Below are 24,432 nucleotides of genomic sequence, written 5' to 3'. Positions count from 1 at the left end.
ACCAGGCAGTGGTGTAGTGGATAGAGCATTGGTCTGGGATGCTGAGGACTCAGGTTCAAAACCCTGAGGTCTCCAGCTTGAGCCCAAAGGTCACTGGCTCAGCTTGAGCACCCTGGTCAAGACACATATGAGAAAGCAAACAATGAACAACTGAGGTGATGCAACTACAAATTGATGCTTCTCATCTCTTTCCCTTCCTGTCTGTCCTTCTACTGAAAAAAAAAAAAGAATATATAAGATGGTTTAATAACATAATAAATAAGGCAAAAGAAAATATCAGTGAATTAGAATGAACTGAAATGAAACGCATGGGAAAAATGAAAATGAAGAGAATGTAATGACCTGTGAGATAATGTCAAGTCTCCAATATTCTTTCTTTTTTTTTTTTTTTACAGTGACAGAGAGAGGGATAGATAGGGACAGACAGACAGGAATGGAGAGAGATGAGAAACACCAATCATTAGTTTTTCGTTACGACACCTTAGTTGTTCACTGATTGCTTTCTCATATGTGCCTTGACCGAGGGCCTTCAGCAGACTGAGTATCCCCTTACTCAAGCCAGCGACCTTGGGTCCAAGCTGGTGAGCTTTGCTCAAACCAGATGAGCTCGCGCTCAAGCTGGCAACCTCGGGGTCTCGAACCTGGGTCCTCCACATCCCAGTCCAATGCTCTATCTACTGCACCACCACCCGGTCAGGCTCCAATATTTTAATATATGTGTAACTGGAATACCCAAATGAGAAGAGAAAATGGGGAAAAACATTTTCTGAAAGGAATATTGACCTGAAAATTTCCAAGTTTGATTAAAAAAACCCAAATTTCTAAATTTACTAAGCTTAATGAATCCCAACAAATAATACACAGAAAACCATACCTAGGCACATCGCAGTCAACAAAAACAAAACAAAAACTGTCAACCTAGGATCCTAGATCCAGGAAAAATATCCAGATATGTAAAAAATGAAGGTGAATTACACCGGAGAGAATTTATTTTCAGAAGATCTGCATTACAGAAAATGCCAAAGAAGTTCTTTGGTTTGAAGAGAATACTTGCAAATTTGGATCCATAAAAGAGCAGGAGAAATGGAAAATATCTGAATAAATGGATAAAGCCTTTAAAATGTCCTTTTCTTAATTTCTTCAAAGGTTTTTGACTTTTAGAAAAATATATTATCAAGTGTACACCATGTAGTAGTAAAATAAAACAAAACGTAAAGGATGACAGGAAGAAAACGGGTCCATATAATGGTAATGCTATAGAGCTGTTACTGAAGACTCCTCTGCCTGGCAGTAACAACAGCAGTTAGCATTTACTGGTTGTTCATTACACGCTGGGTACTGTTCCTGGCTCATGATGTGAATTAGTCCTTTACTCTTCACAAAAACCCCATGCCATAAGTGCCCTTGTTATTATTCTCATTATACAAACAAGGAACACTGCTCTGGAGTCAGAATCCTGCAGGCTGCAGTGTGACTCCTACAGGCCCTTCTGTACACTCTCTGCTGAGAGCAGAGCAGACCAGGCTGAGAACCCAGTGTCCCCCTTAGTTCCACCATCTACAAAGGGTCCAAGAATCACTAGTTAGCCCAGGGCCCCAGCTGACTTCTTCTGAGAGGCTGGGGCAAGTGCCTCTTCTTTCTAGACAACTCCCATAAAAACCAACTGAAGCAAAACATCTTCCCAAATTCTGCATGGTATGCTACACAAACTCCATGCAGTTTTGAAACAATGTGAAGTATTATGATTACTGCCACTACCACCTGCCTGGAGCATTCTAACTCCATCTTTGGAAATACTCCAATTTCCTTCAGGAGACCAAAAAAACCCCAAAACATCATTTTCAACCACTTAATTGATCTTAAAAAGCACAGAAAAAAACATGTCAAATTCACTGTGAAAATTAACAGGATCTTTGAAAAATAAAATGCTTCTTAGGTGTTCATTCAGTGGAAAGGGCATATATGACCTTCTCTGTGGCCCCCCCTCTAGTAGCAACTTCAGAAATATGGACACAAGGAAGGCTTGCTCCTCCCAAAATTAGCAGGCCAAGAGAAGTATCCTTGTGAATAAACATCATTCCCAATCCCATTAAATGTTGATAGGTGTTCCAATCTTAGAGAAATGGCTCCGCCTACTGAGTTTTGAAAAAAATAACAGCTTCTAGGCACCACTGGGATGCTATTAACTATCTTCCCTGGTCACAGTCCTGTGATCAGGCATTAATATCACACTCCAGCACATAAGGAGACTGAGGCTCTGAGGGTTAGAGGCCTGCCAGGGGTCTCTAAGCTCATCAGTTGAAGAGCCAGGACAAGCTCCCTAAATCTCTCGCCCTGCCCCATCCCCTGAGCAGACTACCATCAGTATCCTACCGGCACTTCCACTCCGTTCTTGCCAGCCAACAGCCACTCCCAGCATGCCAGGGCAGTCTCCATGCCATGCTCATTGAACATTCGAAGAGGACCCCAACACAAATGATGGAGGAGTTGTGGGTCACAATCTGGAACCAAACATACACTGTTCAGATACCTTGAACATAGGCTGAAATCTTGGCCTTCCCAAGCCAGCAAGTTAGCACCAGGTAGGCCAACAATGGCCTCTTATTTACTTCCAACTTCTGGAGAGACCACAGAGATCTCTACTGGGGGAGCTCCAGCTCTATCTTCAGCCAGAACTCCAGTTCACTAAGGATGATGAAGGCCAATATTTGTTTATAAACAAGCCCAGAGGTCTGTGTCTGGTCCCTTACCTTTAATGCTGATGAGCATCGCTGTTAGTTTGAACATGGCCTGTGTGTACTGCTGAGGATTACTGAGGTCTAGCGCTGTGGTCAGCTCCTGGACCATCATTTTGTTCAGGTCAGATAGCTGGCCTGTGGCATTGGAGAACCGAATCATTCCATACACCTACAAGAAGCACGCCATGTCAGCAGAGGCGCACATAATTCAGGCACATGGGTGAGGTCTCAGCATCCACCTAACCACACTCAAAGCAGAACTGAAGGATGCTTCACTGTCCCAAACTAGAGCTTATGCATACAGAGAGTGACAGGCTCATATCAGTGATGCTACCACTGCTCACAGCTTTTTGGGAAATTCTCTTTTAGAAATGTGTGGTATTATTCCCACCATTCTAGGTGGTCCTTGAGAAGAGGGACATGGTCTTGGTATCTGTGTATTCCAGCACTGAGCCTGGGGTCTGACTCACGTAGGGCCTCAAGAACATGGATTGAATCAAGTTCCTTCAGATTCAATCAGTGACTCAACAAAATCAGCCTCACTATTTTCAAAGTTATACATCATTTCTGCCCCCAAGTATAGACTTCCCACCACCACTGGGAATTCAAAATATGTGGAAAAGGCCCTCAGAACAATTCCAAGTGACTGGGAATGCTGGAGTCCCACGGCCTGGCTGATGAGAAGAGTGACTGCTAGAAGCAAGTTGCAGAGCCCTTGGGGAAGGTGAGCCACCCAGGGACTTTTAGGGACTTCTGAAATGGTGTAGGCTATTGTCTGTGTTTTATGAATGAGGAACCGGGGCTGAGAGGTGATGTGACCTGCCAGGCTGATAAACTGTGGTGTGGTGGACTAAAGCTCTCATGGTGGTCAGGTGTGGTTCCTAATCCTGCTTTGCCTGGGTGACTCTGGCAAGTTACTTAGTCTTGGGAGCCTCAGTATCTTTATCTGTAAAATTGGAATAATAGTATGTACACCTCACCGACTACCCCAGATAACATATGGCACTCGTGAATGTTTGCTACCACTTAAAAAAAAAGCCATAAAAAACAGAATGCTTCAGTGTAGCCAGTGTGGTAAGCAACTGTTATAAATGCTCCAGACTGTGTTGATGGTCCCAGCACCTCATGCCTTCAAGTCCACCTAAAATGAGTGAGTTCCATATTCACCAGACTTCTGTTCATCTTCTTTTGGGAAGGAGCTGACTTACATCAGAACAAGAGGATACTTAGAAGGGCCTTGGACACAGGGGCAGAAGTACCTCGCCCGCATAGCGGTTGCGCAGATTCAGAGATGCCATGAAGTTGGAGTAATCTTTCTTCACACAGGCTGGGCGCTCGGTGAGCTGAACTGCCTACAGACAAATACCAATAACTACTTCGGACCATCGCAAGGTGCCTTCCCTTTGTTCACCATGCTAAACCTATGTCCAATTAAGAAGTCAAGTATCCTTTTGTCTTTAACAACAGAAAAGGGAAAACCTAACCAAAACCTAATTTCCTGAGGAATGTTTAAGTCTTTTTGGCAAAATCAATCTCTCACAAGTCAGCTGGCTAGAGTCTAGGGAAAGACTACAAGTTGTCACATGCATTTTTAGTCTGTGAACCCTGCTTCTGGCTTCTGTGTCCTCAGATTGGTGGAGAAACCCAGGTTGGGGAGCTGAGCCAATGCCACTTGGTCCTGCCAGGGCAGGAAGGACTTGAAGGTGACATCCTGGTCTCTGCTGCCTGTGTCTCAGATGTTGATGTCTTCAGAGAAAATGCATGTGACTGCTCTAGGTACTTCTAGGTGAGCGCTCCGATGGTGTCATGAGGTTAACAGACATTGGCTTCCTCTGGCTCTGCTAATGAGCTCCTCCCTTCCTCCCGAGGTCATAGGGTGGTCTTGCTTCCCTCCCTCCCTGGTGCTCATCTGCTGTACCCCCACCATACCACATCCTTAAAAGACAGGCAGGCAGCCCCCACCACCCCGAGAAAATTAAGAATCTCCAAAGGAGCACACAGAGGCCATGCACTGAGTGCTGAGGCTGAGAGACACTAAAGTGCAATGATGCCAGCCAGATAACCCTTTCCAATCCCCTGCTTTGATCCTAGGCTCTAATTTAACTCAGAAAATACTTAGTAGATGTGCTGCTCTCTAAATTAATTTCGAGCAGAATGAGATGAAGCTGAAGACATGTGCTGCAGTTCAGCATGTGCTGAATACAGGACCATAAGGAAATTGTCCAGCATTTCAAATCAATGTGACTATAAAATGTTGCTGATTATATCTGAGATCAGTTTCCTTCCTCATGGATGTGGATTTGTAGAAATCGAAATCCGACTTGGTTAATGAATCAAGCTTAGATCTTCATCAATCCAAATTTTCAAACAGAAGCATAGTAAGAAAATGTCTGCTTTACAGACCAGCTGTTCTCTGAACCTGGATATCTTTCAAAAGATTCCAAACTATTGATAGACACTTTGAGCACCCTCATACAGGCAGCCTGCAGGTGCCCAGGTAGCTTTCATAAAAAGCTACAAATCAGGTGCTCAGTTCAGTCGGTTAGTTCAGTTGGTTAGGGCATTGTACTAAAATACCAAGATTATGGGTTAGAACCCTGGTCAGGACATACACAAGAACAGACCAATGAATGCACAACTAAATGGAATAACAAATGAATGCTTCTCTCTGTCTCTCTCCCTTCCTGTCTCTCTAGAAAAAAACAATAAAAAAAAAAGCGCTACATATTAGTTCTGGCCCTTTCCCCCATACTGGCTCTCATCACATACCCCAAGAGTCGTGTTCTGTTTGTTGTAGCCAGCAAAGTGAAGAATGCTCTCGGTGGCCATAGCCAGACCCGTGTGCTGAGACAGTCCCGACACCCAGTTCTGATGTTTGTTTAGATATTCCTGAAACAGGGAAAATGCTATTTTACTTTCAGGTAAAAATAACACTTTATAAAACGTAGTATGAGGTAGTGAAGCAAACACTGGTTCCAGTGCCGGGCCTGTCCCCTCCTGACTACTGTGGGACCCTCAGTGTGTGAGAGCCCCTCTTTGACTAGTTGCTGCTTCAGTGTGAACAAGGATGAAGCCAGTCCTGGAGCAGCTGACACACAGTAAATGAAAGGACCACTGATTCCTTAGCTCATCCTTGTAAGCATCTGCTATTTGCCAAGTGCTGGGGAAAGAGCTGCAGAGCCCTGGTCCTGCTATCAACATGCAGGCAGTTACACTGCTGAGCAGCCCTGCTATGAAGGGCAGTGTGCTGGACAGTAGGACAGCAGAGAAAGTGCCTGAGGCTGGTGGCAAGGGGCACAGCTGACAGACCCCGGAGGTGTGAGGGGGGGACTCCTGTTCTGGGTATCCCTGGGGGTATACACTGTAGAAGTGGCAAGTACAAGGGGCAAGAAGGCAGGGGGCAAGCCAGACCTGCCAGGTTTGAAAGGCCTGTGTGCTGGGCAAAGCAGTTTACTGAAAACCATGTTAACTCCCCTCAGGAAAATGCACATGAGCATTTATACACAAAAGTGTGCCAATGGTTTCAGAGAATTTCTGGAGCTCCAGAAACCCAACAATGGATCCACGGTGATGGGAAGTGGCTAATGAGCACATGTAGCAAGGAGATATTGAACAGATTTGCTAATGAAACTGGGCTGTATGGAGGACTGTCTACGGTGGGCTGAGGCTACAGGCAGGAAACCCGGGGGTGGGGTGGGGGCAGGGATGGTGAGGCCAGGCAGTGAGAGATGGAAGGCAGGTGAGGTGTAGATTCAGACAGACTGGATGTGCAGGGGAAGGGACACAGAGGGCCAAGGAGGGAAATGGTAGGCATTTCAAGTTTTTCATTTTCCACTTCCTTTTTAGGCCAGGCCTCGAACAATAAATACCTCTCTCTATTGATTCCTTTTTGTCCTATGAGCCCTTTTAGGAATGAAAAGGAAGCTTCCCCCTCTATAGACTGCAGCCTTAGGATCTAAGGTCTCTTTCTTCTACATGAACCGAAAGAAATCAGAAACTTCCCAAATATGAACAGTTTGAAAAATTGCCAGTCTGTAGAATAGTATATAGTATACATACTATTGAATATATAATAGTATACTATATAATAGCATATAGTATACGTACTAGATGGTGCCATGTCATCAAGTTACAGAAGTGGCTTAATTACAAGGCCAAGTTTTGTCCAGTTTAGCTGGTAAGCTTGCCCTATATAGGACTCCAACTTTTTCATTCCCCCGATCTTTACTGCCACTGCTCCAACACCTTTGAGGAAGGAGGAACTTTATAGGGAACCTAGGCAGAATCCATGGGTTCTTGCAAAATGCAATTCCAAACAGCCTCCAAGGCTCTTGGAGCTAGCTGTTCTGCCCTACCTCAATTCCACACATGTAAATCTCTGGAACTAGCTCATGTAAATCTCTGGAACTAGCTTTATCTTGGCAAGTGTTACCAAGGTCAACTTCACAAGCTCCTCTTGACTCACCTGCTTTTTGTTAGCCTAACTTCTAATGGCATTTTTCTTAACTTTGATCCCTTTTAAGGTGATTCTTCCCTTTTACACACTGTGGCATCATTTCTTCTCTGCTTGACCATCCTCAGAGCAGTGGCTCATCTTGTAGTCATTTGCATTTAGAAGCTACTGCTTTGGTCTGAAAGGACTCATGTATAGTGGGCTACACATGCAGCCCAGATGGAGCTCTAATGGACATGGGTCCTAACTCTGCTTCGAGATCCTCACTCTAGTCCTGCATCCCACCCTCAGACTGCTGCTGCTTCTGGTCTGCCAGACCTCCCAACTCAGCACGCCTTCCTCACACATCTTGCAAGCAGCCCCAAGTCCTGCCACAGACCCAGCACCTCACCTGGTGTACATGCTCTGTTTCCCTGGGCCCACCTGACCGCAGATCCGATTGCACCTGCCCTCCTCACTCTCAAAATAGCACACTCACCCCCTAAGGCGCTGCTAATACAGATCATTTTCTGAGGCTGCTATTACTCTCAGGCACTAAACTAATGGTTTTGGTCTATGTTTATTCACACTGGTATTTTTGAATTGAGTTTGTGTCAAGTTCTTTAGATCTTTGGATGATTTGAAAAAGCTTATCAAGTGTTGTTTTTTTTTTGTTTTTTTTTTATGATTTCAATAGTACCTGTAGGTGGGACTTGGTAACTGTCGGCGCCCACTTCATGGCCTCCTGTAGGATCATTCCACAGCGGGCAGCAAAGTCCTTCACGATGCTCTGAAAGAGGGTGTGATCAACCCAAGGTCAGTGTATGTGGGTTGTCAGAGGACTGCCACCAGTAAACTGTGGATAGTTATGACCTAATTGTGCCTCCCAAATCCATGTTGATGTTCTAATCCACAGCACTTCAGAATGTAATTGTAATTGGGGACAGGGTGTTTAAGGAAGTGATTAAATTAAAATGGGGTCAGTAGGGCAGGTCATAATCCAATAGGGCTGATGTCCTTATAAGAAGAGCAGATGAAGACATAGTCATGCACAGAGGGATGAACATGTGAGAACACGGGGAAGACAGCCATCTACGAGCCAAGGAGAGAGATTCAGAAGACACCTCTACTGCCAACACCTTGATCTCAGACTTTCAGCCTCCATAAAACTGTGAAAATACGTCTGTTATTTAAGTCCCTCAGTCTGTGATTTTTGGTTATGGCAGCCCTAGCAAACTCATAGAGGGGCTGTGTTCTAACACTAAGGCTCCTGGCTACAGGGAGCCTGCACATATCCTGGTCTGTAATTCTTGCATAAGGCTGTGTGGCAGAGCCCACACTCACAGTGCATCACATAGCCACTGTGCAACGTATGTCCTGAGTTAGTAACTGAAAATAACGAAGGTCCAAGGAGGTAAAAGCCATCACAGGGGCCTCATTACTGCGTAAGGGAAACTACCTGTTGGCAGCTGGTTTGGCTGGGAGGCCCGGAGATTGGAGTTTGACCAATCCCAGCCTGGGGGAGCTCTGGTCTGAGCTGGGCTTCAATCTGCCCCAGTGAGGGCTCTAAATCAGATGTCAGAGCAGTGAAGTTCATCTTAAAGTTATGCTTACTCATATAGCTTTGAGATGTTATAAACTGTCAGGTAGGTGAAAACCTGTTTGGCAGCTGAACCAAGAAAAGAGCTGTGTCAGCACAGCCAAGTGGCAGAGAGACCTGGGAGTGAACTGGTACCCATTCATACTGTGTGATCCTGGCAACTGCTGGATAGGCCCCATACTGCTCATACTTCAAACTGCTGGAGACTGAATGACAGACATAATGTGCAGAACACACAGGCCATAACAGATACAGGAGATAGCAGTGAAATATCCCTTAAGAAAGAGACTGCTCTGGGCCTACCTCTCGAGCTTCGTATGTGTCAGGAACAGTGATCCGATAGGGGGCGTCAGGGATGTTGTAGTAAGGCTGGTCCTTGTGAATATCCTGAAAGACAACAGGACTCCCTCTTCAATAACCTTCCCCAAACTGTTTCTGCCAAGCTGTGCTTCCAGGGATGTTGGGCAGCAGAGCATTTGCCTCCCTTCCCCCAACCTGTCCTGTCTCCAACGGGATCCCAAACTTGCTGTGGCTTCCTAGGAAAGGCCAGAGTAGGATTTGGGCTCCCTACCCTCAATTAAGTGACCTATGACATAAATTAGGCTCAGCGTATGGTGGGCAGGGACACTTACTGCACTCAGCGACAGTGACAGGGTCTGGAGGATGTCCAGCATGGTCTTCAGCACCGTCCCGCTCCACAGCAAGTGGGGAAACCTGCACCAAGAGTGACCTCTCAGGACCCAGGAGCCAAATCCCAGGGCACCCACATTCCTTAAAGCATAGCCTCAATAGGCTGGGAGTCCCACCTCTGGCTACCCAGCTGAGGGTCTGAGGAGGTCAGGAGGCTTCCAAGGCAGGACACCCAGTTAGAAATGCTCTCAGGCTCCTGCCAGTCCCATTCCTCAGGGCCAGACACAGGCCCAAGTGACCTTCCAACCTGGCTATCTTGATCATGCAATGGCCAAGCTGCACTCCTTGATCCCCCATGTGATGATCCTCCTCTTTTACGGTATTTCCACATCATGGCACAAATAGAAAATGGCAGTACGTGCATGACAGCTTGGGGTAAGGAGAAGCTACTCCTGAATGAGGAGCCCCAGGGCCGAGGGGAGCAGACTGTATGGCTGTGACTTGTAGTGACTGCAGTGCACTCACCAGCATTCTGGGGGAGGCTGCATTGTTCTTTAAAAGTTTTAATTCTGCCTGGCCAGGCGATGGTGCAATGGAGAGAGAGCATCAGACTGCAATGAGGAGGACCCAGGTTCAAAACCCCGAGGTCGCCGGCTTGAGCACGGGCTTACCAGCTTGAGCGTGGGATCATAGACATGATCCCATTGTTGCTGGCTTGAAGCCCAAGGTCACTGGCTTGAGCAAACAGTCCCTTCCTCTGCTGTAGACCCCCAGTCAAGGCACATATGAGAAAGCAATCAATGAACAACTAAGGTGCCACAACAAAGACTTGATGCTTCTCATCTCTCTCCCTTTCTGTCTGTCTGTCCCTATCTGTCCCTTTCTCTCTGACTCTTTCTGTCTCTGTCCAAAAAAAAAAGTTTTAATTCTGACCTTTTTTTCCTAGACTGATAAGGTAATGATGATCCTTCTCTGCCTTCCAAATTTAAAGTTTACACACAAGTATATGTGTACATACACACAGAGCATTAAAACGAAAATGAGCGTACTTATCCACCAGACCAGACAGGTACTTGTCCGCCACCCTCCGGATCCTCTTGTGAATGTGGTTGAAGTTCACCAGGAGAAACTGCGCATGCCGCTCCAGCTCCTCCTCATTCTCCTTGGTCTTTGCCTAGAGAATCAGAAGAGACAGGTATATCAGGCACCCTCTGTGTGTCCCTGCAGACATGTGCTGGCTCTCTGACAAGGCTTACTTTATCTGCCATCATGTTCAGGAAGGCATCAAATACTTTGTCTGTGACGGCAATCACACACTGCATCATCCCTGAAACAAGAAGGGATATCCACGGTCAGCAGCATCAACAGAAAGGGACCTATCCCAGCTACTTTAAAATATTTTGTTTGGACATCATTTTAGACTTACTCAGGAGTTCCCATACACCATGGTAGTCAACCTGGTCCTTACCGTCCACTAGTGGGCATTGTAGCTTTCATAGTGGGTGGTAGTGGAGCAACCAAAGTATAAAAAGATAGACACCTTGATAACATTATACGAAGTGAAATTAGTAAATCAGAAAAAAACAGGAACTGCATTATTCCATACGTAGGTGGGACATAAAAGTGAAACTAAGAGACATTGATAAGAGTGTGGTGGTTACGGGGGGAGGGGGGAGGGGGGAGAGGGAGAGGGAAAGGGGGAGGGGGAGGGGCACAAAGAAAACTAGATAGAAGGTGACAGAGGACAATCTGACTTTGGGTGATGGGTATGCAACATAATTGAACGACAGGATAACCTGGACATGTTATCTTTGAATATATGTATCCTGATTTATTGATGTCGCCCCATTAAAAAAAGAAAATTAATAAATAAATAAATAAAAAGATAGACTTAACTGTAGTAGGTTGTTTTATAAAGATTTATTCTGCCAAACTTAGCAAAAATCCAACATAAAGTACTTGGTAAAAAAAAAAAGTATTTAGTAAGTAATTATTATTATATGCTTTAACTTGCTGTAACTCTGCTTTATAAATTTTATAAAGTAAAGTTACTTCCCTACTTTATAAATCACCATTACTGTGGAACTGGTGGGCAGTTAGAAAATTTTACTACTAACAGAGATACAAAAGTGGGCGGTAGGTATAAAAAGGTTGACTACCCCTGCCACACCCTTCACTTAGCCTCCCGATACTAACATTGTATTTGTTAAAACTAAGAATTGGACACTGATAAGCTACTATTTCCTAAACTCAAGGCTTTGACTTTCTCCCGTCTTCCCACTGTGATCTGTTTTCTGTTCCAGGATCCAATCTAGGATGTCATGTGGTATTTACTCAGGTCTCCTGGTCACCCCCAATCTGTGCTGACTTCAGTCTGTTCTTGTTGCCTGACCAGGCGGTGGTGCAGTGCATAGAGCACCGGACTGGGATGTGGAGGACCCAGGTTCAAGACCCCTGAGGTCACCAGCTTGAGTGTGGGCTCATCTGGCTTGAGCAAGGCTTACCAGCTTGGACCCAAGGTCGCTGGCTCAAGCAAGGGGTCACTCGGTCTGCTGAAGGCCAGTGGTCAAGGCACATATGAGAAAGCAATCAATAAACAACTAAGGTGTCGCAACAAAAACTGGTGATTGATGCTTCTCATCTCTCTTCCTATCCTGTCTGTCCCTATCCCTCTCTCTGACTCTGTCTCTGTAAAAAAAAAAAAAAAAAAAAAAAAAAAGTTGTTCTTGTCTATGACCTTGACACTTCTAAACAGCACAGGTATTTTGTAGGAGGTCCCTCAATTTGTTTGATGCTCATTCATGATTAGACTAAAGTTACGAGGCTTCAGGAAAAAGAGCACAGAGGTTAAGTGCCCTTCTACTTGTATCATATCAGGGTGTGTGTGAAATCAGTATCTCCTACTGAGAAATACTTTTTGGGAAAGTACTTTTAGGTTATGCAGATATCCCACTTCTCTTTAAAATTTCGCCCACTAATTTAGCACCTCAGTGGGTTCAATGAGCAATTACTGTGCTTCTCATCAGGATTAGCTGTGTTTCTCAATCTTTCTACTTTTAGTAATTGGAAGTCTGTGAGGAATGTTTGCCCCTTCTTTCCCATTTTTATTTTTATTTTTATTTTTATTTTTATTTTTTTTTTTACAGAGGCAGAGATAGACAGGGACAGACAGGAACAGAGAGAGATGAGAAGCATCAATCATCAGTTTCTCGTTGCGCATTGCGACTTCCTAGTTGTTCATTGATTGCTTTCTCACATGTGCCTTGACCGTGGGTCTTCAGCAGACCGAGCAACCCCTTGCTGGAGCCAGCGACCTTGGGTCCAAGCTGGCGAGCTCTTTGCTCAAGCCAGATGAGCCCGCGCGCGACCTCGGAGTCTCGAACCTGGGTACTTCCGCATCCCAGTCCGACGCTCTATCCACTGCGCCACCGCCTGGTCAGGCACCATTTTTAATCCCATCATCAAATCACATATTATTGTGTGGACTCACAGATATTTATTTCATCTGCTGGGTTATAATCTAATACTATTGTTATTTTGTTGTTTAAATGTTCCAGATTTGGCTACTTGGAGCTCTTTCAGATTGGCTCCTATGTCTCTGTAACATGCCCATATTTTCTTCTTCTTTTTTTTTTTTGGCATAGTGCCCCAGGCTCATCTTGTAATTTCCCTGCCCCACCTCCCAAACATCAACCCTTTATCCATGACGCCCTGGTTTCTTATTAGAGAATGGTATTTAGAAACCAAAATCTGGGCACTGGGTATGCTCATTGCTACTGGGGTATAAAGCAGTTTGGGGTTTTTTTGGAGAGAGAGAGAGAGAGAGATAGAAACAGAGAGATAGGAACATCAAGCTGGGGATCAAACTGGCAACCTCTGCACTTTGGGATGACATTCCAACCAACCAAGCTATCTGGTCAGGGATTTGTTTTTTTAATTTGTTGATTTTTAAAGAGACAGAGAGGGGAGGGGAAGGGAAACATTCATTTGTTCTTTCATTCAGTCATTCATTCATTGGCTGTTTCCTGTGTGTGCCCTGACCAGGGGTTGAATGTGCAACCTTGTTGTTTTGGGGATGATGCTCTGACTGAGCTAACCAGCCAGGGCCCAAAGCAGATTTTAAAGTACAACAGCACATTGTGAGAATCACTGTGAGAAAGTATGTACTAAATGACAACTCGTCTTCCTCAATGCTGTCCCACTTATCCAGTGTCTTTAAGTATCATACTCAGAACAAAACCCATTTGAAACCCATTTGGGGTCTCCTCAAAACCAGTGGGACTACTAAAGAGGCCCTCATGATGAGGAACCAGGGGCTGTGCCCCAAACCAAGCTCCCCATTGGCTATTGGAGCATTTCTAACTGGCTACTTGGTGGGATGCCTTTGCCCATCACCTGCCTTTTCTACCTGTTCCCTCTCTGAGACTAGGCATGACCTCTTCCCTGGACTATGAGGCTCTTTGCTGATTACAAGAGAAAGAATTACATATGTCTCTGCTTCACAAATATTTAATGAAAGAATACACAGACATCCTAGTATATGTGGCCTTTTAAGCAAAATAATAAAAATATTATATTCATGTTTAAATTATCATAATTTGTCTACTGAGAGTCTCTTTAAATTGGTTCTTGGTAGTCTCAGCCTGCTCCAGACATTAAAAGGCGTAACTGCTCCCTGGCAACAAGATGCTCCAGGCCCATAAATGACCATCCAAGGAGCCCAGGACCCGTTTAGCAGAGGATAATATTAGGGACCAAAATCTGGGGGTTGAAGCACACTTGAGCATTGACAGTGGGCAAAAGTGATGCTCTTTCTGTTCTTAGGCTTCTCACAGCTGTGGCAGAGTCACAAAGATATGTATTTTTAAAGGTTATAGGTTTTATACTGATCTTTCCAATGTAGTATGTAGCTTTGTAAAACTATTTTCTCCATCTAGACAGAAAATAGGGGTAGAATTAATTTTTATACTATGGAAGCTCAGTTCATCACAGAGTACCACACTAATAAACTTACCAGACTTGTCTTTCTGAATAGCTTTATCCTCAAAGTAGCAGAACATGACCTGGAAGCGGTCAGGATCTGTTGAGCGTAAAACCCTAACAAGGAAAACAATTTTGAGTAAATTTTTAAAAACCCAGGCCCTCCATAACACAGATTTAATACTTCCCAGAAATGGTGAGGCTGTGAGAAACAGACTCCCTATACCATTTAGAGGAACAAACATTCACCTGTATTTTCTAAAGGGTGATCCACCGTCTATTGTAACATTCCCACACTGTTCAGCACTGGCTGAACGTCCATCAATAGGAAACTGGTCAGATAAACCTAAGTACATCCATCTAATGAAACATTGGGCAGCCACAAAAACGAGTAGTAAATCTGTATGTGCTGCTATAGAAAACATCCAAGATGAACTGTTAGGTGAAAGAGCAAGGTTCAGGGGAAACAGGTTTCTGAAAGGCCTGCATGTACCTAGTATACATGTAGGATACGTGTGCCTGCATATGCACGGAGGATTTCTAAAAGGGAAAGTAAGAGACTATCAACAGCGTGCATCTCTGGACTCAGGGCTAGGAAAGTGATGTTTGGGTTTTTCATCTTTAGCATTTTCTGTATTTTTTTATGATTTTTTAAAATTTTTTTATTTTTTACAGAGACAGAGAGAGAGTCAGAGAGAGGGATAGACAGACAGGAATGGAGAGATGAGAAGCATCAATCATTGTGTGTTGCAACACCTTAGTTGTTCATTGATTGCTTTCTCACATGTGCCTTGACCGCAGGCCTTCAACAGACCGAGTAACCCCTTGCTCGAGCCAGCGACCTTGGGTCAAAGCTGGTGAGCTTTGCTCAAACCAGATGAGCCCACGCTCAAGCTGGTGACCTCAGGGTCTCGAATCTGGGTCCTCAGCATCCCAGTCCGATGCTCTATCCACTGTGCCACTGCCTGGTCAGGCTAGCATCTTCTGTATAATCCCAATGTTTTTCTTCTCTTTTTTACTTTATGTACCTTGAACATTTTTATGGTCAGAGTGAAAAAAAATCTTTAACCTTAGGGAAAAAGGAAGAGAAAGAAAAGAAAGGCATGCACTTGAACTGTGCCCCCTGTGGCGAGCTGTTCAGGGGTTGTGGGGACTTCAGAGGAACAGTGCAGGCACACATAGGACAGCACTCCTCAGTGTCTGTGGGTACCACCGTTGGAGAGTTAAGCTTTAGTGGGGCAGGTTCGGTGGCTTTAGGCATATGTGGTCTCAGGTGCTCACGAGCACACAGCTATAACATAATTTCTCACATTTTCTACTTGTTGTTTTTGCTCTGTTTTGGTATGACTTATTTTGTCTTTCTTTGAAAAGGTATTCTTTATTTAAAAAAAGAACTAGAAGGACTATACTAACATGCTATAGGGGACAGGTGAAATCAGGGTTTCTTTCCCTCTACTTATTTCCAATTTTTTTTTGTTTTTTTTACAGAGACAGAGAGAGAGTCAGAGAGAGGGATAGGGACAGACAGATAGGAATGGAGAGAAATAAGAAGCATCAATCATTAGTTTTTTGTTGTGACACCTTAGTTGTTAATTGATTGCTTTCTCATATGTACCTTGACTTTGGAGCTACAGCAGACCGAGTAACCCCTTGCTCAAGCCAGTGACCTTGGGTCCAAGCTGGTGAGCTTTGCTCCAACCAGATAAGCCCAAGCTCAAGTTGGCGACCTCGGGGTCTCAAACTTGGGTCCTCCACATCCCAGTCTAATGCGCAACCACCCAGTCAGGCTATTTCCAAGTTTTTGTGTAATATTCTCATATTACTTTCATAACTGAAAAAAAAATTACAAGAAAAGAAAATAAAGTCAAAACTCCCTTAGCTCTGCAGGACTCTGAAAAGAATGAGTCACTTGTTTTCAAATTCTGCTCTGCTGTGGGGTCCTCAGGCTCAGACGTGGATATACAGGGAGAAGGACTGTCTACCTCATATATTCCAGCCGGTAAACAGACAGGAGATAAGTGGACATAGCGAAATCCAGCTTGTTGATGAGGGCCGAGACTTCGGGGGCAGGATCCAGCAGGTTGATGATGGTGCTGCGGAGCTCACTCAGTTCAGCCTAGAGGGAAATGAACACTTGTGGGCTCACGTGGGCATTGGAGGGAAAGACAGCGCTCCCCGGGAGACATGAACCCCAGTGGCTAATTCTGGCTAATCCGTGTTAACAAATGAAAAATCTGTTCACACTGTTTAAGAGAGCTTAGCAAAACTCCTGTGCTGCACCATCTGTACGTGGGAGGGCGACAGTCCTTACCGGAGTGACTGTGTCGTTTTTCATGGCCGAGTTATACTGGAGGACAGACCGCAGTGGCTCTTTGCTGGGAAAGGTGAGCAGTGGGGACTTGGTGGCTATTTCACAGACCCCCTCATACCATTCTTCTGGCCAGAGTCCTGAAAGAGAATGTACAATAGTGAGACGATAGCCCTAGTTGTGAAGCACTACAGGGGGGGTTGATGCTGGCAATTTCTAGTCATGGGTTCTTTGTTTAAGCCAATTATCCTCAAACTGGGGCACAGACACGAATCTGTTTCCTAACTTGTGCAGGTTTTTCCTAAGATATGTGGTATTCTCAGAACCCTAAACCACATTTGGGAAGTGTAACTCTGCAAATACTTGCAGGAAGCAGAAGCTACATTTGGCTAATTTTGAATGTCTGCATTCATAATAAGTTGATCCTACCTCACCTTTGTTTTCACTCTGCATTCTGTCTTCCCTGGAAGAACAGACATGACCCTACCTGACCCCTCCACAGCGAATCCCATTAGTACGGAATAGAGCCAGAAGTCCCGGAAGAGCTTCTGCAACCGTGGCTTAGCTTCTTTGATGGGTGGCAAACGTCGGGTGAGCTGAGGTGACAGAGAGAGAGAAAAGGAGGTTATTTGCTCACAAAACCCTAAAAGATATGAATGTGAAATTAACTACAGATTCATTCTCCAAGAGCATTCTCTGGGAACCTGTCAGTTAGACTGGATGGGAAAAGGTATGATAAGCAGTGACCCACAGTTCTCAGTAAGCTTCCCAGTGAATGTTCATTCATTCAGCAAACAATTATTATTAATAATTTTCACTGGGAAGTGTAAAGCCCTGTTCCTATACTTTAAGGTCTTTCCACCTAATCTGAAGGCAAGTAAGCAAGCACAGCATGGTGGAAGTCATGAGTCATGAGTCTCAATGTTAACATGTATGTAAACCTTAGCCAGGCAGAGAAAAGAGAGCAGCCTGTCTAGCATCAGGCCCAAAGCCTGGGAATGTGGAGGGCACAGGGCTAGGGCTCCAGTGAAGAGATGAGACTGGGGAGACTGAGATCGTGAAAAATCTGTGAGTGGAGAACAAATGGCTTTCAAATCTTTTCCAGCCACCCAACTTTTCTTTTTTTTTGCATTTTTCTGAAGCTGGAAACAGAGAGAGACAGTCAGACAGACTCCCGCATGCGCCCGACCGGGATCCACCCGGCACGCCCACCATGGGGCAATGCTCTGCCCACCAGGGGGCGATGCTCTGCCCATCCTGGGCGTCACCATGTTGAGACCAGAGCCACTCTAGCGCCTGAGGCAGAGGCCACGGAGCCATTCCCAGCGCCCGGGCCATCTTTGCTCCAATGGAGCCCCGGCTGCGGGAGGGGAAGAGAGAGACAGAGAGGAAGGCGCAGCGGAGGGGTGGAGAAGCAAATGGGCGCTTCTCCTATGTGCCCTGGCCGGGAATCGAACCCGGGTCCTCCGCACGCTAGGCCGATGCTCTACCACTGAGCCAACCGGCCAGGGCGCCACCCAACTTTTCAAACAGTAATCTTGGGCAGAATCCCAGTATGTACAACAGGTAAAGGCAGACCTGAACAGATGTAGGAGTGAGAAACTGAAGGCCCTGCATTCCTGTTCCAGATGGTGTCCTGCCCACTTGGAAGCAGGTATGTAAAATGGTTAAATTTGTGTCCAATGCCTGCTGGACAAGTCAATCTTCCCAGAACCCCAGCAGATATCTAGCCCTGGTACAGGAGATGCCTAGGCCCTACAGTGAAGGGGGATACTGTGCCTGTACTTATGAGCACCTGGGCCAGGGGCACAGAGGTGGGACAGATGACAATCCACATTGCTGGGGGAGCACAGTGAATCAGGCACCTTCACATACGGCTGGTAGAATTATAAATTGGTACAACACTTCCTGGAAAGTAATTTGGTTAATACAAATCAAAATTCTAAATATCCCCATTTTGCCTGAAATTTCATCTCTAAGAATCTATCCCCCAAAAATCTAACTTGTACCTATTTGTGGAGATGAATATTAACTAGACTTACTATGGTGATCGCTTCACAAGATATGTAACTATCAAATCATGTTATATACCTAAACCTAATGTCAACTATATCTCAATTTTTAAAAAAATCTGACTTAGGCATAAAAATGTGGTATTATTTGTTAAGAAAAATAAACAGAAAAGCACTAAATGTCTTCCTGAAAAGGGCCCTGGCTGGTTGGCTCAGCGGTAGAGCATCGGCCTGGCGTGCGGGGGACCTGGGTTCGATTCCCGGCCAGGGCACATAGGAGAAGCGCCCATTTGCTTTTCAACCCCCCCCCCTTCCTCTCTGTCTCTCTCTTCCCCTCCCACAGCCAAGGCTCCATTGGAGCAAAGATGGCCCGGGCGCTGGGGATGGCTCCTTGGCCTCTGCCCCAGGCGCTAGAGTGGCTCTGGTCTCGGCAGAGCGACGCCCCGGAGGGGCAGAGCATCGCCCCCTGGTGGGCAGAGCTTCGCCCCTGGTGGGCGTGCCGGGTGGATCCCGGTCGGGCGCATGCGGGAGTCTGTCTGACTGTCTCTCCCGTTTCCAGCTTCAGAAAAGAAAAAAAAAAAAGAAAAAAAAAAAAAAGAAAAAAAAAAAAGTCTTCCTGAAAAGGACATTTAAGAAAGTTACAGCATAGCCCTGGCCGGTTGGCTCAGCGGTAGAGCGTCGGCCTAGCGTGCGGAGGACCCGGCCAGGGCACACAGGAGAAGCGCCCATTTGCTTCTCCACCCCTCCGCCGCGCTTTCCTCTCTGTCTCTCTCTTCCCCTCCCGCAGCCAAGGCTCCATTGGAGCAAAGATGGCCCGGGCGCTGGGGATGGCTCTGGGCCTCTGCCTCAGGCGCTAGAGTGGCTCTGGTCGCAACATGGCGACGCCCAGGATGGGCAGAGCATCGCCCCCTGGTGGGCAGAGCGTCGCCCCTGGTGGGCGTGCCGGGTGAATCCCGGTCGGGCGCATGCGGGAGTCTGTCTGACTGTCTCTCCCTGTTTCCAGCTTCAGAAAAATGAAAAAAAAAAAAAAAAAAAAAAAGAAAGTTACAGCATATTAAAAATCATATTTTCGCCCTGGCCGGTTGGCTCAGTGGTAGAGCGTCAGCCTGGCATGCAGGAGTCCCGGGTTCGATTCCCAGCCAGGGCACACAGGAGAAGCGCCCATCTGCTTCTCCACCCCTCCCCCTCTCCTTCCTCTCTGTCTCTCTCTTCCCCTCCTGCAGCCAAGGCTCCACTGGAGCAAAGTTTGTCCAGGTGCTGAGGATGGCTCTGTGGCTTCTGCCTCAGGCACTAGAATGGCTCTGATTGCGGCAGAGCAACACCCCAGATGGGCAGAGCATCGCCCCTGGTGGGCATGCCGGGTAGATCCTGGTTGGGCGCATGCAGGAGTCTGTCTGACTGCCTCCCTGTTTCCAGCTTCAGAAAAATACAAAAAAAAAAATCATATTTTCTAAGAATATTTGGTGACACCAGGTAGAACAATATTTCAAGTGAAAAATGCAAAATGTATAAATAATATGATATAGATTTAAAATAAGTACATAAATATACAAATGCATAGACAAAGAAGGGGAAATCCCAGCTACATATGAATAATGATTATTTCTGAGTGTGAATTGGCAGAAGTGTTTGTTTTTTGTTTTTTTTTTATCTTTCTGAAGCTGGAAATGGGGAGAGACAGTCAGAAAGACTCCGGCATGCGCCCGACCGGGATCCACCCGGCACGCCCACCAGGGGCGAAGCTCTGCCCACCAGGGGGTGATGCTCTGCCCCTCCGGGGCGTCGCTTTGCCGCGACCAGAGCCACTCTAGCGCCTGGGGCAGAGGCCAAGGAGCCATCCCCAGCGCCCGGGCCATCTTTGCTCCAATGGAGCCTTGGCTGCAGGAGGGGAAGAGAGAGACAGAGAGGAAGGAGGGGGGGGGGGTGGAGAAGCAAATGGGCGCTTCTTCTATGTGCCCTGGCCGGGAATCGAACCCGGGTCCCCCGCACGCCAGGCCGACGCTCTACCGCTGAGCCAACCGGCCAGGGCCGAAGTGTTTATGTTCTTCCTTAAAGTTGTCTGTACTTCTTAGAGCTCTGTGTGCTTTTTCCACAATCACAATAAAGGTGTAAGAGCTGGCCCAGGGCTTGGTAACATGCTATATGGGAGAAGTAACAGCTCTTTCTCAAAAGTCACCAGAATGCTATATCCCTGAGGAGTCACTAGAGACACCTAGGAGTACAGGGTGGACTCTAGGAAGGTGGACGAGTGCTAGGGAGAGCAGCAGTGAACAGAAGCCTCCCATTTAAGAAGCCCAGAGCCACAGGACACTGCTACAAAGGCATAGTTGACGAGGGGCTTCCAGCTTGTCAATGGGCAAGGGCAGAGGGTATAAGAATAAGAAGCTGTGGGACTGTCTTTGAAGTGATTGGCCTGCCTAGGATGAGGTACCAAGTGATATTGGAGACATGATAGAGTTTACAGACTCCAGCCTTAGCTTACTGTGCAAGGTCTATGTGGCCAGAGGTTCTGGTGTCTTGTAAAGAGAACCTTTGGTGGTTATAAAAAGGCCAGGATTCCAGCATGTTTCATTCCCAATAGGGTCAGACTGGTTTTGGCACAGGTGAGATAAAGTGATTTTCAAAATTCCATCTTTGATTTGAGATTGTACTCCTCATCCTGTGAACTTTCTGGCTCCTTCCTAAGGACTTGGAAGTACCCTGTGGATTCTCCCTATACCGATCACTCCTGGCCTGTTGGTCATAACTCCAGCTAAGACGGCTCTGGTACCAGATGAAGGGAAGGGGGACCAGAAGGGAAGGGGGGACCTGAAGGGAAAGGAAGACCAGAGTGGAATCAGAAACGGCCCTGGAAGTACTCTGAAGTATTCTGAGATAAAGACACAGTACAGTTATGGCTAGCTACAATGCTGGGCAGGGACACAGTCCTATGCTTCAGGATAGAAAGGAGCTGGGAAGTTTGAGAGAGGAGCTGGCCATAAGATGATGAGGGGTCCTGTCTGGCCCCCAAGAGAGTAAAGGAAGAGGCAAGAGGAAAGGGTTAAAGATAATTGACCTGCTTTCTCCTGAAAAGGTCAAGGTCCAGGAAAAGAGACTGAAATAGGCAAAGGAGTTTAAAGAGCCATAACAATCAAATGCAATGCATGAACCCTGAATGGATCCTGGATTTCTTTTAAAAAGCTATCAAAAAATCATGGAGGAATCTGACTTGGCTTGGATGCATGATGAGAGAAGGACTGTGGCTTTCTAAGTGTTAACAGTGACACAGAGCAGGGCAGAGATTCTCCCATTTAAGAGATAGAGTTTCTAGTGCCTAGGGCTGAAGTGTTTCCATTTCCTCTGCAACTCACCTTTAAGTACCTGAGGAAATACCTGATAATGGCAAAATAATAACTATCTTATCTAGTATTTGATTAATAAAAAGTTGAAAAATATATCTATGAGGCAAAGAAACACATATGCCACAAAGAAAACAGTAGTGTACATATGATAGAAGGTACTGCTTTACAGTGAGGGCCAAAACCATATACATCTACTGGGAAACAGACCTAAAAATGTCAAAAGTGTCATTAAGGAATGAAATCCAGTTTTTTCAACAGTGGGATATATGATTAGAAATCTAGATATGCAGAAACATTACTGGCTAGTAGTTTAATAATAACAAAAGTAGCAAATACTGCCCTGACCGGTTAGCTCAGTGGTAGAGCATTGGCCCAGTGTGTGGAAGTCCTGGGTTCGATTCCCGGCCAGGGCTCACAGGAGAAGCGCCCATCTGCTTCTCCACCCCTCCCCTTCTCTATTCTCTCTATTCCTCTCTTCCCTTCCCACAGCCAAGGCTCCATTGGAGCAAAGTTGGTCTGGGCACTGAGGATGGCTCCATGGCTTCCACCTCAGGTGCTAGAATGGCTCCAGTTACAACGAAGCAATGGCCCCAGATGGGGGAAAGCATCGCCCCTTGGTATGCTTGCCAGATGGATCCCAGTCGGGCACATGTGGGATTCTGTCTCTCTCTGCCTCCCCACTTCTCACTTCAGGGAAAAAAAAAGTAGTAAATACTCATAGAAAAAAAATTCCAACAAAGAAGTATATAAAATAAAAATGAAAGCTTTCCATCTGCCTCCATTTTCAATGTTGAAAGTTCTGTGTCTCCTTCCAGATCTTTTCTGTGAATAAACTGGTTTGTGAAAGTGATAACAACCAACAGAGACCAAGCATTTACTGTATGCCAGGTGCCACTCCATATGCTTTCCACACATGATCTCATTTATGCAGTACATATAACTATCCATTGCCCTCATTTTACTTTATTTTTTAATTTTCAAAATTAAATTTATTGGGTAAGATAGGTTATTAACATTACATAAACTTCAGGTGTATAGCTTTATAATATGACATCTGTATACTCTACTGTGTGCTCACCACTTGAAGTCTAATCTCCTTAGGCTACCATATATTTGACTCCCTTTTTTTCTTTTCTTTTTTTATATTTTAATTTATTGATTTTTAGATAGAGGAAGGGAGAGAGTGAGATAAACATCGATTTGTTGTTCCATTTATTTATACATTAATCAGTTGATATAATGTGTCCTGACTGAGGATTAAACCCACAAACATGGTGCATCAAAATGATGCTGTAACCAACTGAGCTACCCGGCCAGGGCTATTTGAGCCCCTTTACTCTCTTTATCCTCCCCTCAGTCCTCTTCCCCTCTGGTAAATACTATTCTGTTCTATCTATGAGTTTGGCCTTTGTTTGTTGCTTTTTGTTTTATATCCCACATATGGGTGAAATCATATGGTTCTTTGCCTTTTTCTGTCTGACTTATTTCACTTTGCACGATACTTTTAAGATCCATCCATGCTGTTGAAAACAGTACGGAGGGCCCTCAAAAACTTAATAATACAGCCCTGGATGGGTAGCTCAGTTGATTAGAGCACCATCCCAAAGTACAGAGGTTGCTGGTTTGATTCCCTATCAGGGCACATACAGGAACAGATTGATGTTCCCCTCTCTCTTTTTCTCTCTCCCTTCTTCCCTTTTCCTCTCTGCCTAAAATAAAGAAAAAATATATAAAATAAGAATACAGCTACCATATAACCAAGCAATCCCTCTTCTGGTTATCTCAAAATTTTTTAAATACTTATTTATGAAGATACAGTATGTACCCCATGTTCCTTGCTGCATTATTTACAATAAATAGCCAAGACATGGAAACAACCTAAGTGTCTTTCAACAAATGACTAAATAAAGAAGATGTGATACATATGTACATCGAAATAATATGCAGCCATAAAAAATATGAAATATTGCCTGACCAGGCGGTGGCACAGTGGATAGAGCATCAAACTGGGATGCGGAGGACCCAGGTTCGAGACCCTGAGGTCGCCAGCTTGAGCGCGGGCTCATCTGGTTTGAGCAAAGTTCACCAGCTTGGACCGAAAGTCCCTAGCTCGAGCAAGGGGTTACTCGGTTACTTGGTCTGCGGTAGCCCCACGGTCAAGGCACATATGAGAAATCAACCATTGAACAACTATGGAACCGCAACGAAGAATTTATGTTTCTCATCTCTCTCCCTTCCTGTCTGTCTGTCCCTCTCTGACTCTGTCTCTACCACAAAAATAAATAAATAAATAAATAAATAAAAAGGGAAAAAAAAGGAAATATTGCCATTCATTATCACTTACAGTGGAGAACACAGAGATTTGGAGGCAGGATTTCCACCAGGGCAGAC

The 24,432-nt window shown here is 45.5% G+C and overlaps 1 protein-coding gene across 1 annotated transcript in view; it reads right to left on the bottom strand.

Annotated features, from left to right (window-relative positions):
- The window catches only part of PI4KA (phosphatidylinositol 4-kinase alpha), a 130,424-nt gene that overhangs the window by 28,375 nt on the left and 77,617 nt on the right, over positions 1-24,432 (bottom strand). The window contains exons 20-32 of the mRNA XM_066259944.1: positions 17,176-17,284; positions 16,692-16,828; positions 16,363-16,496; positions 14,415-14,497; positions 10,657-10,727; positions 10,450-10,574; positions 9,403-9,484; positions 9,074-9,157; positions 7,871-7,960; positions 5,508-5,627; positions 3,998-4,090; positions 2,751-2,907; positions 2,374-2,501 (exon numbers count right to left, since the gene is read on the bottom strand). Coding sequence (XP_066116041.1) covers positions 2,374-2,501; positions 2,751-2,907; positions 3,998-4,090; positions 5,508-5,627; positions 7,871-7,960; positions 9,074-9,157; positions 9,403-9,484; positions 10,450-10,574; positions 10,657-10,727; positions 14,415-14,497; positions 16,363-16,496; positions 16,692-16,828; positions 17,176-17,284 — 1,413 coding nt within the window. The remainder of the gene's footprint in view (positions 1-2,373; positions 2,502-2,750; positions 2,908-3,997; positions 4,091-5,507; positions 5,628-7,870; positions 7,961-9,073; positions 9,158-9,402; positions 9,485-10,449; positions 10,575-10,656; positions 10,728-14,414; positions 14,498-16,362; positions 16,497-16,691; positions 16,829-17,175; positions 17,285-24,432) is intronic.

The sequence above is a fragment of the Saccopteryx bilineata genome, chromosome 2, assembly GCF_036850765.1.
Source record: "Saccopteryx bilineata isolate mSacBil1 chromosome 2, mSacBil1_pri_phased_curated, whole genome shotgun sequence".
Taxonomy (NCBI): domain Eukaryota; kingdom Metazoa; phylum Chordata; class Mammalia; order Chiroptera; family Emballonuridae; genus Saccopteryx; species Saccopteryx bilineata.
This window is presented reverse-complemented; position numbering and strand designations above follow the sequence as displayed.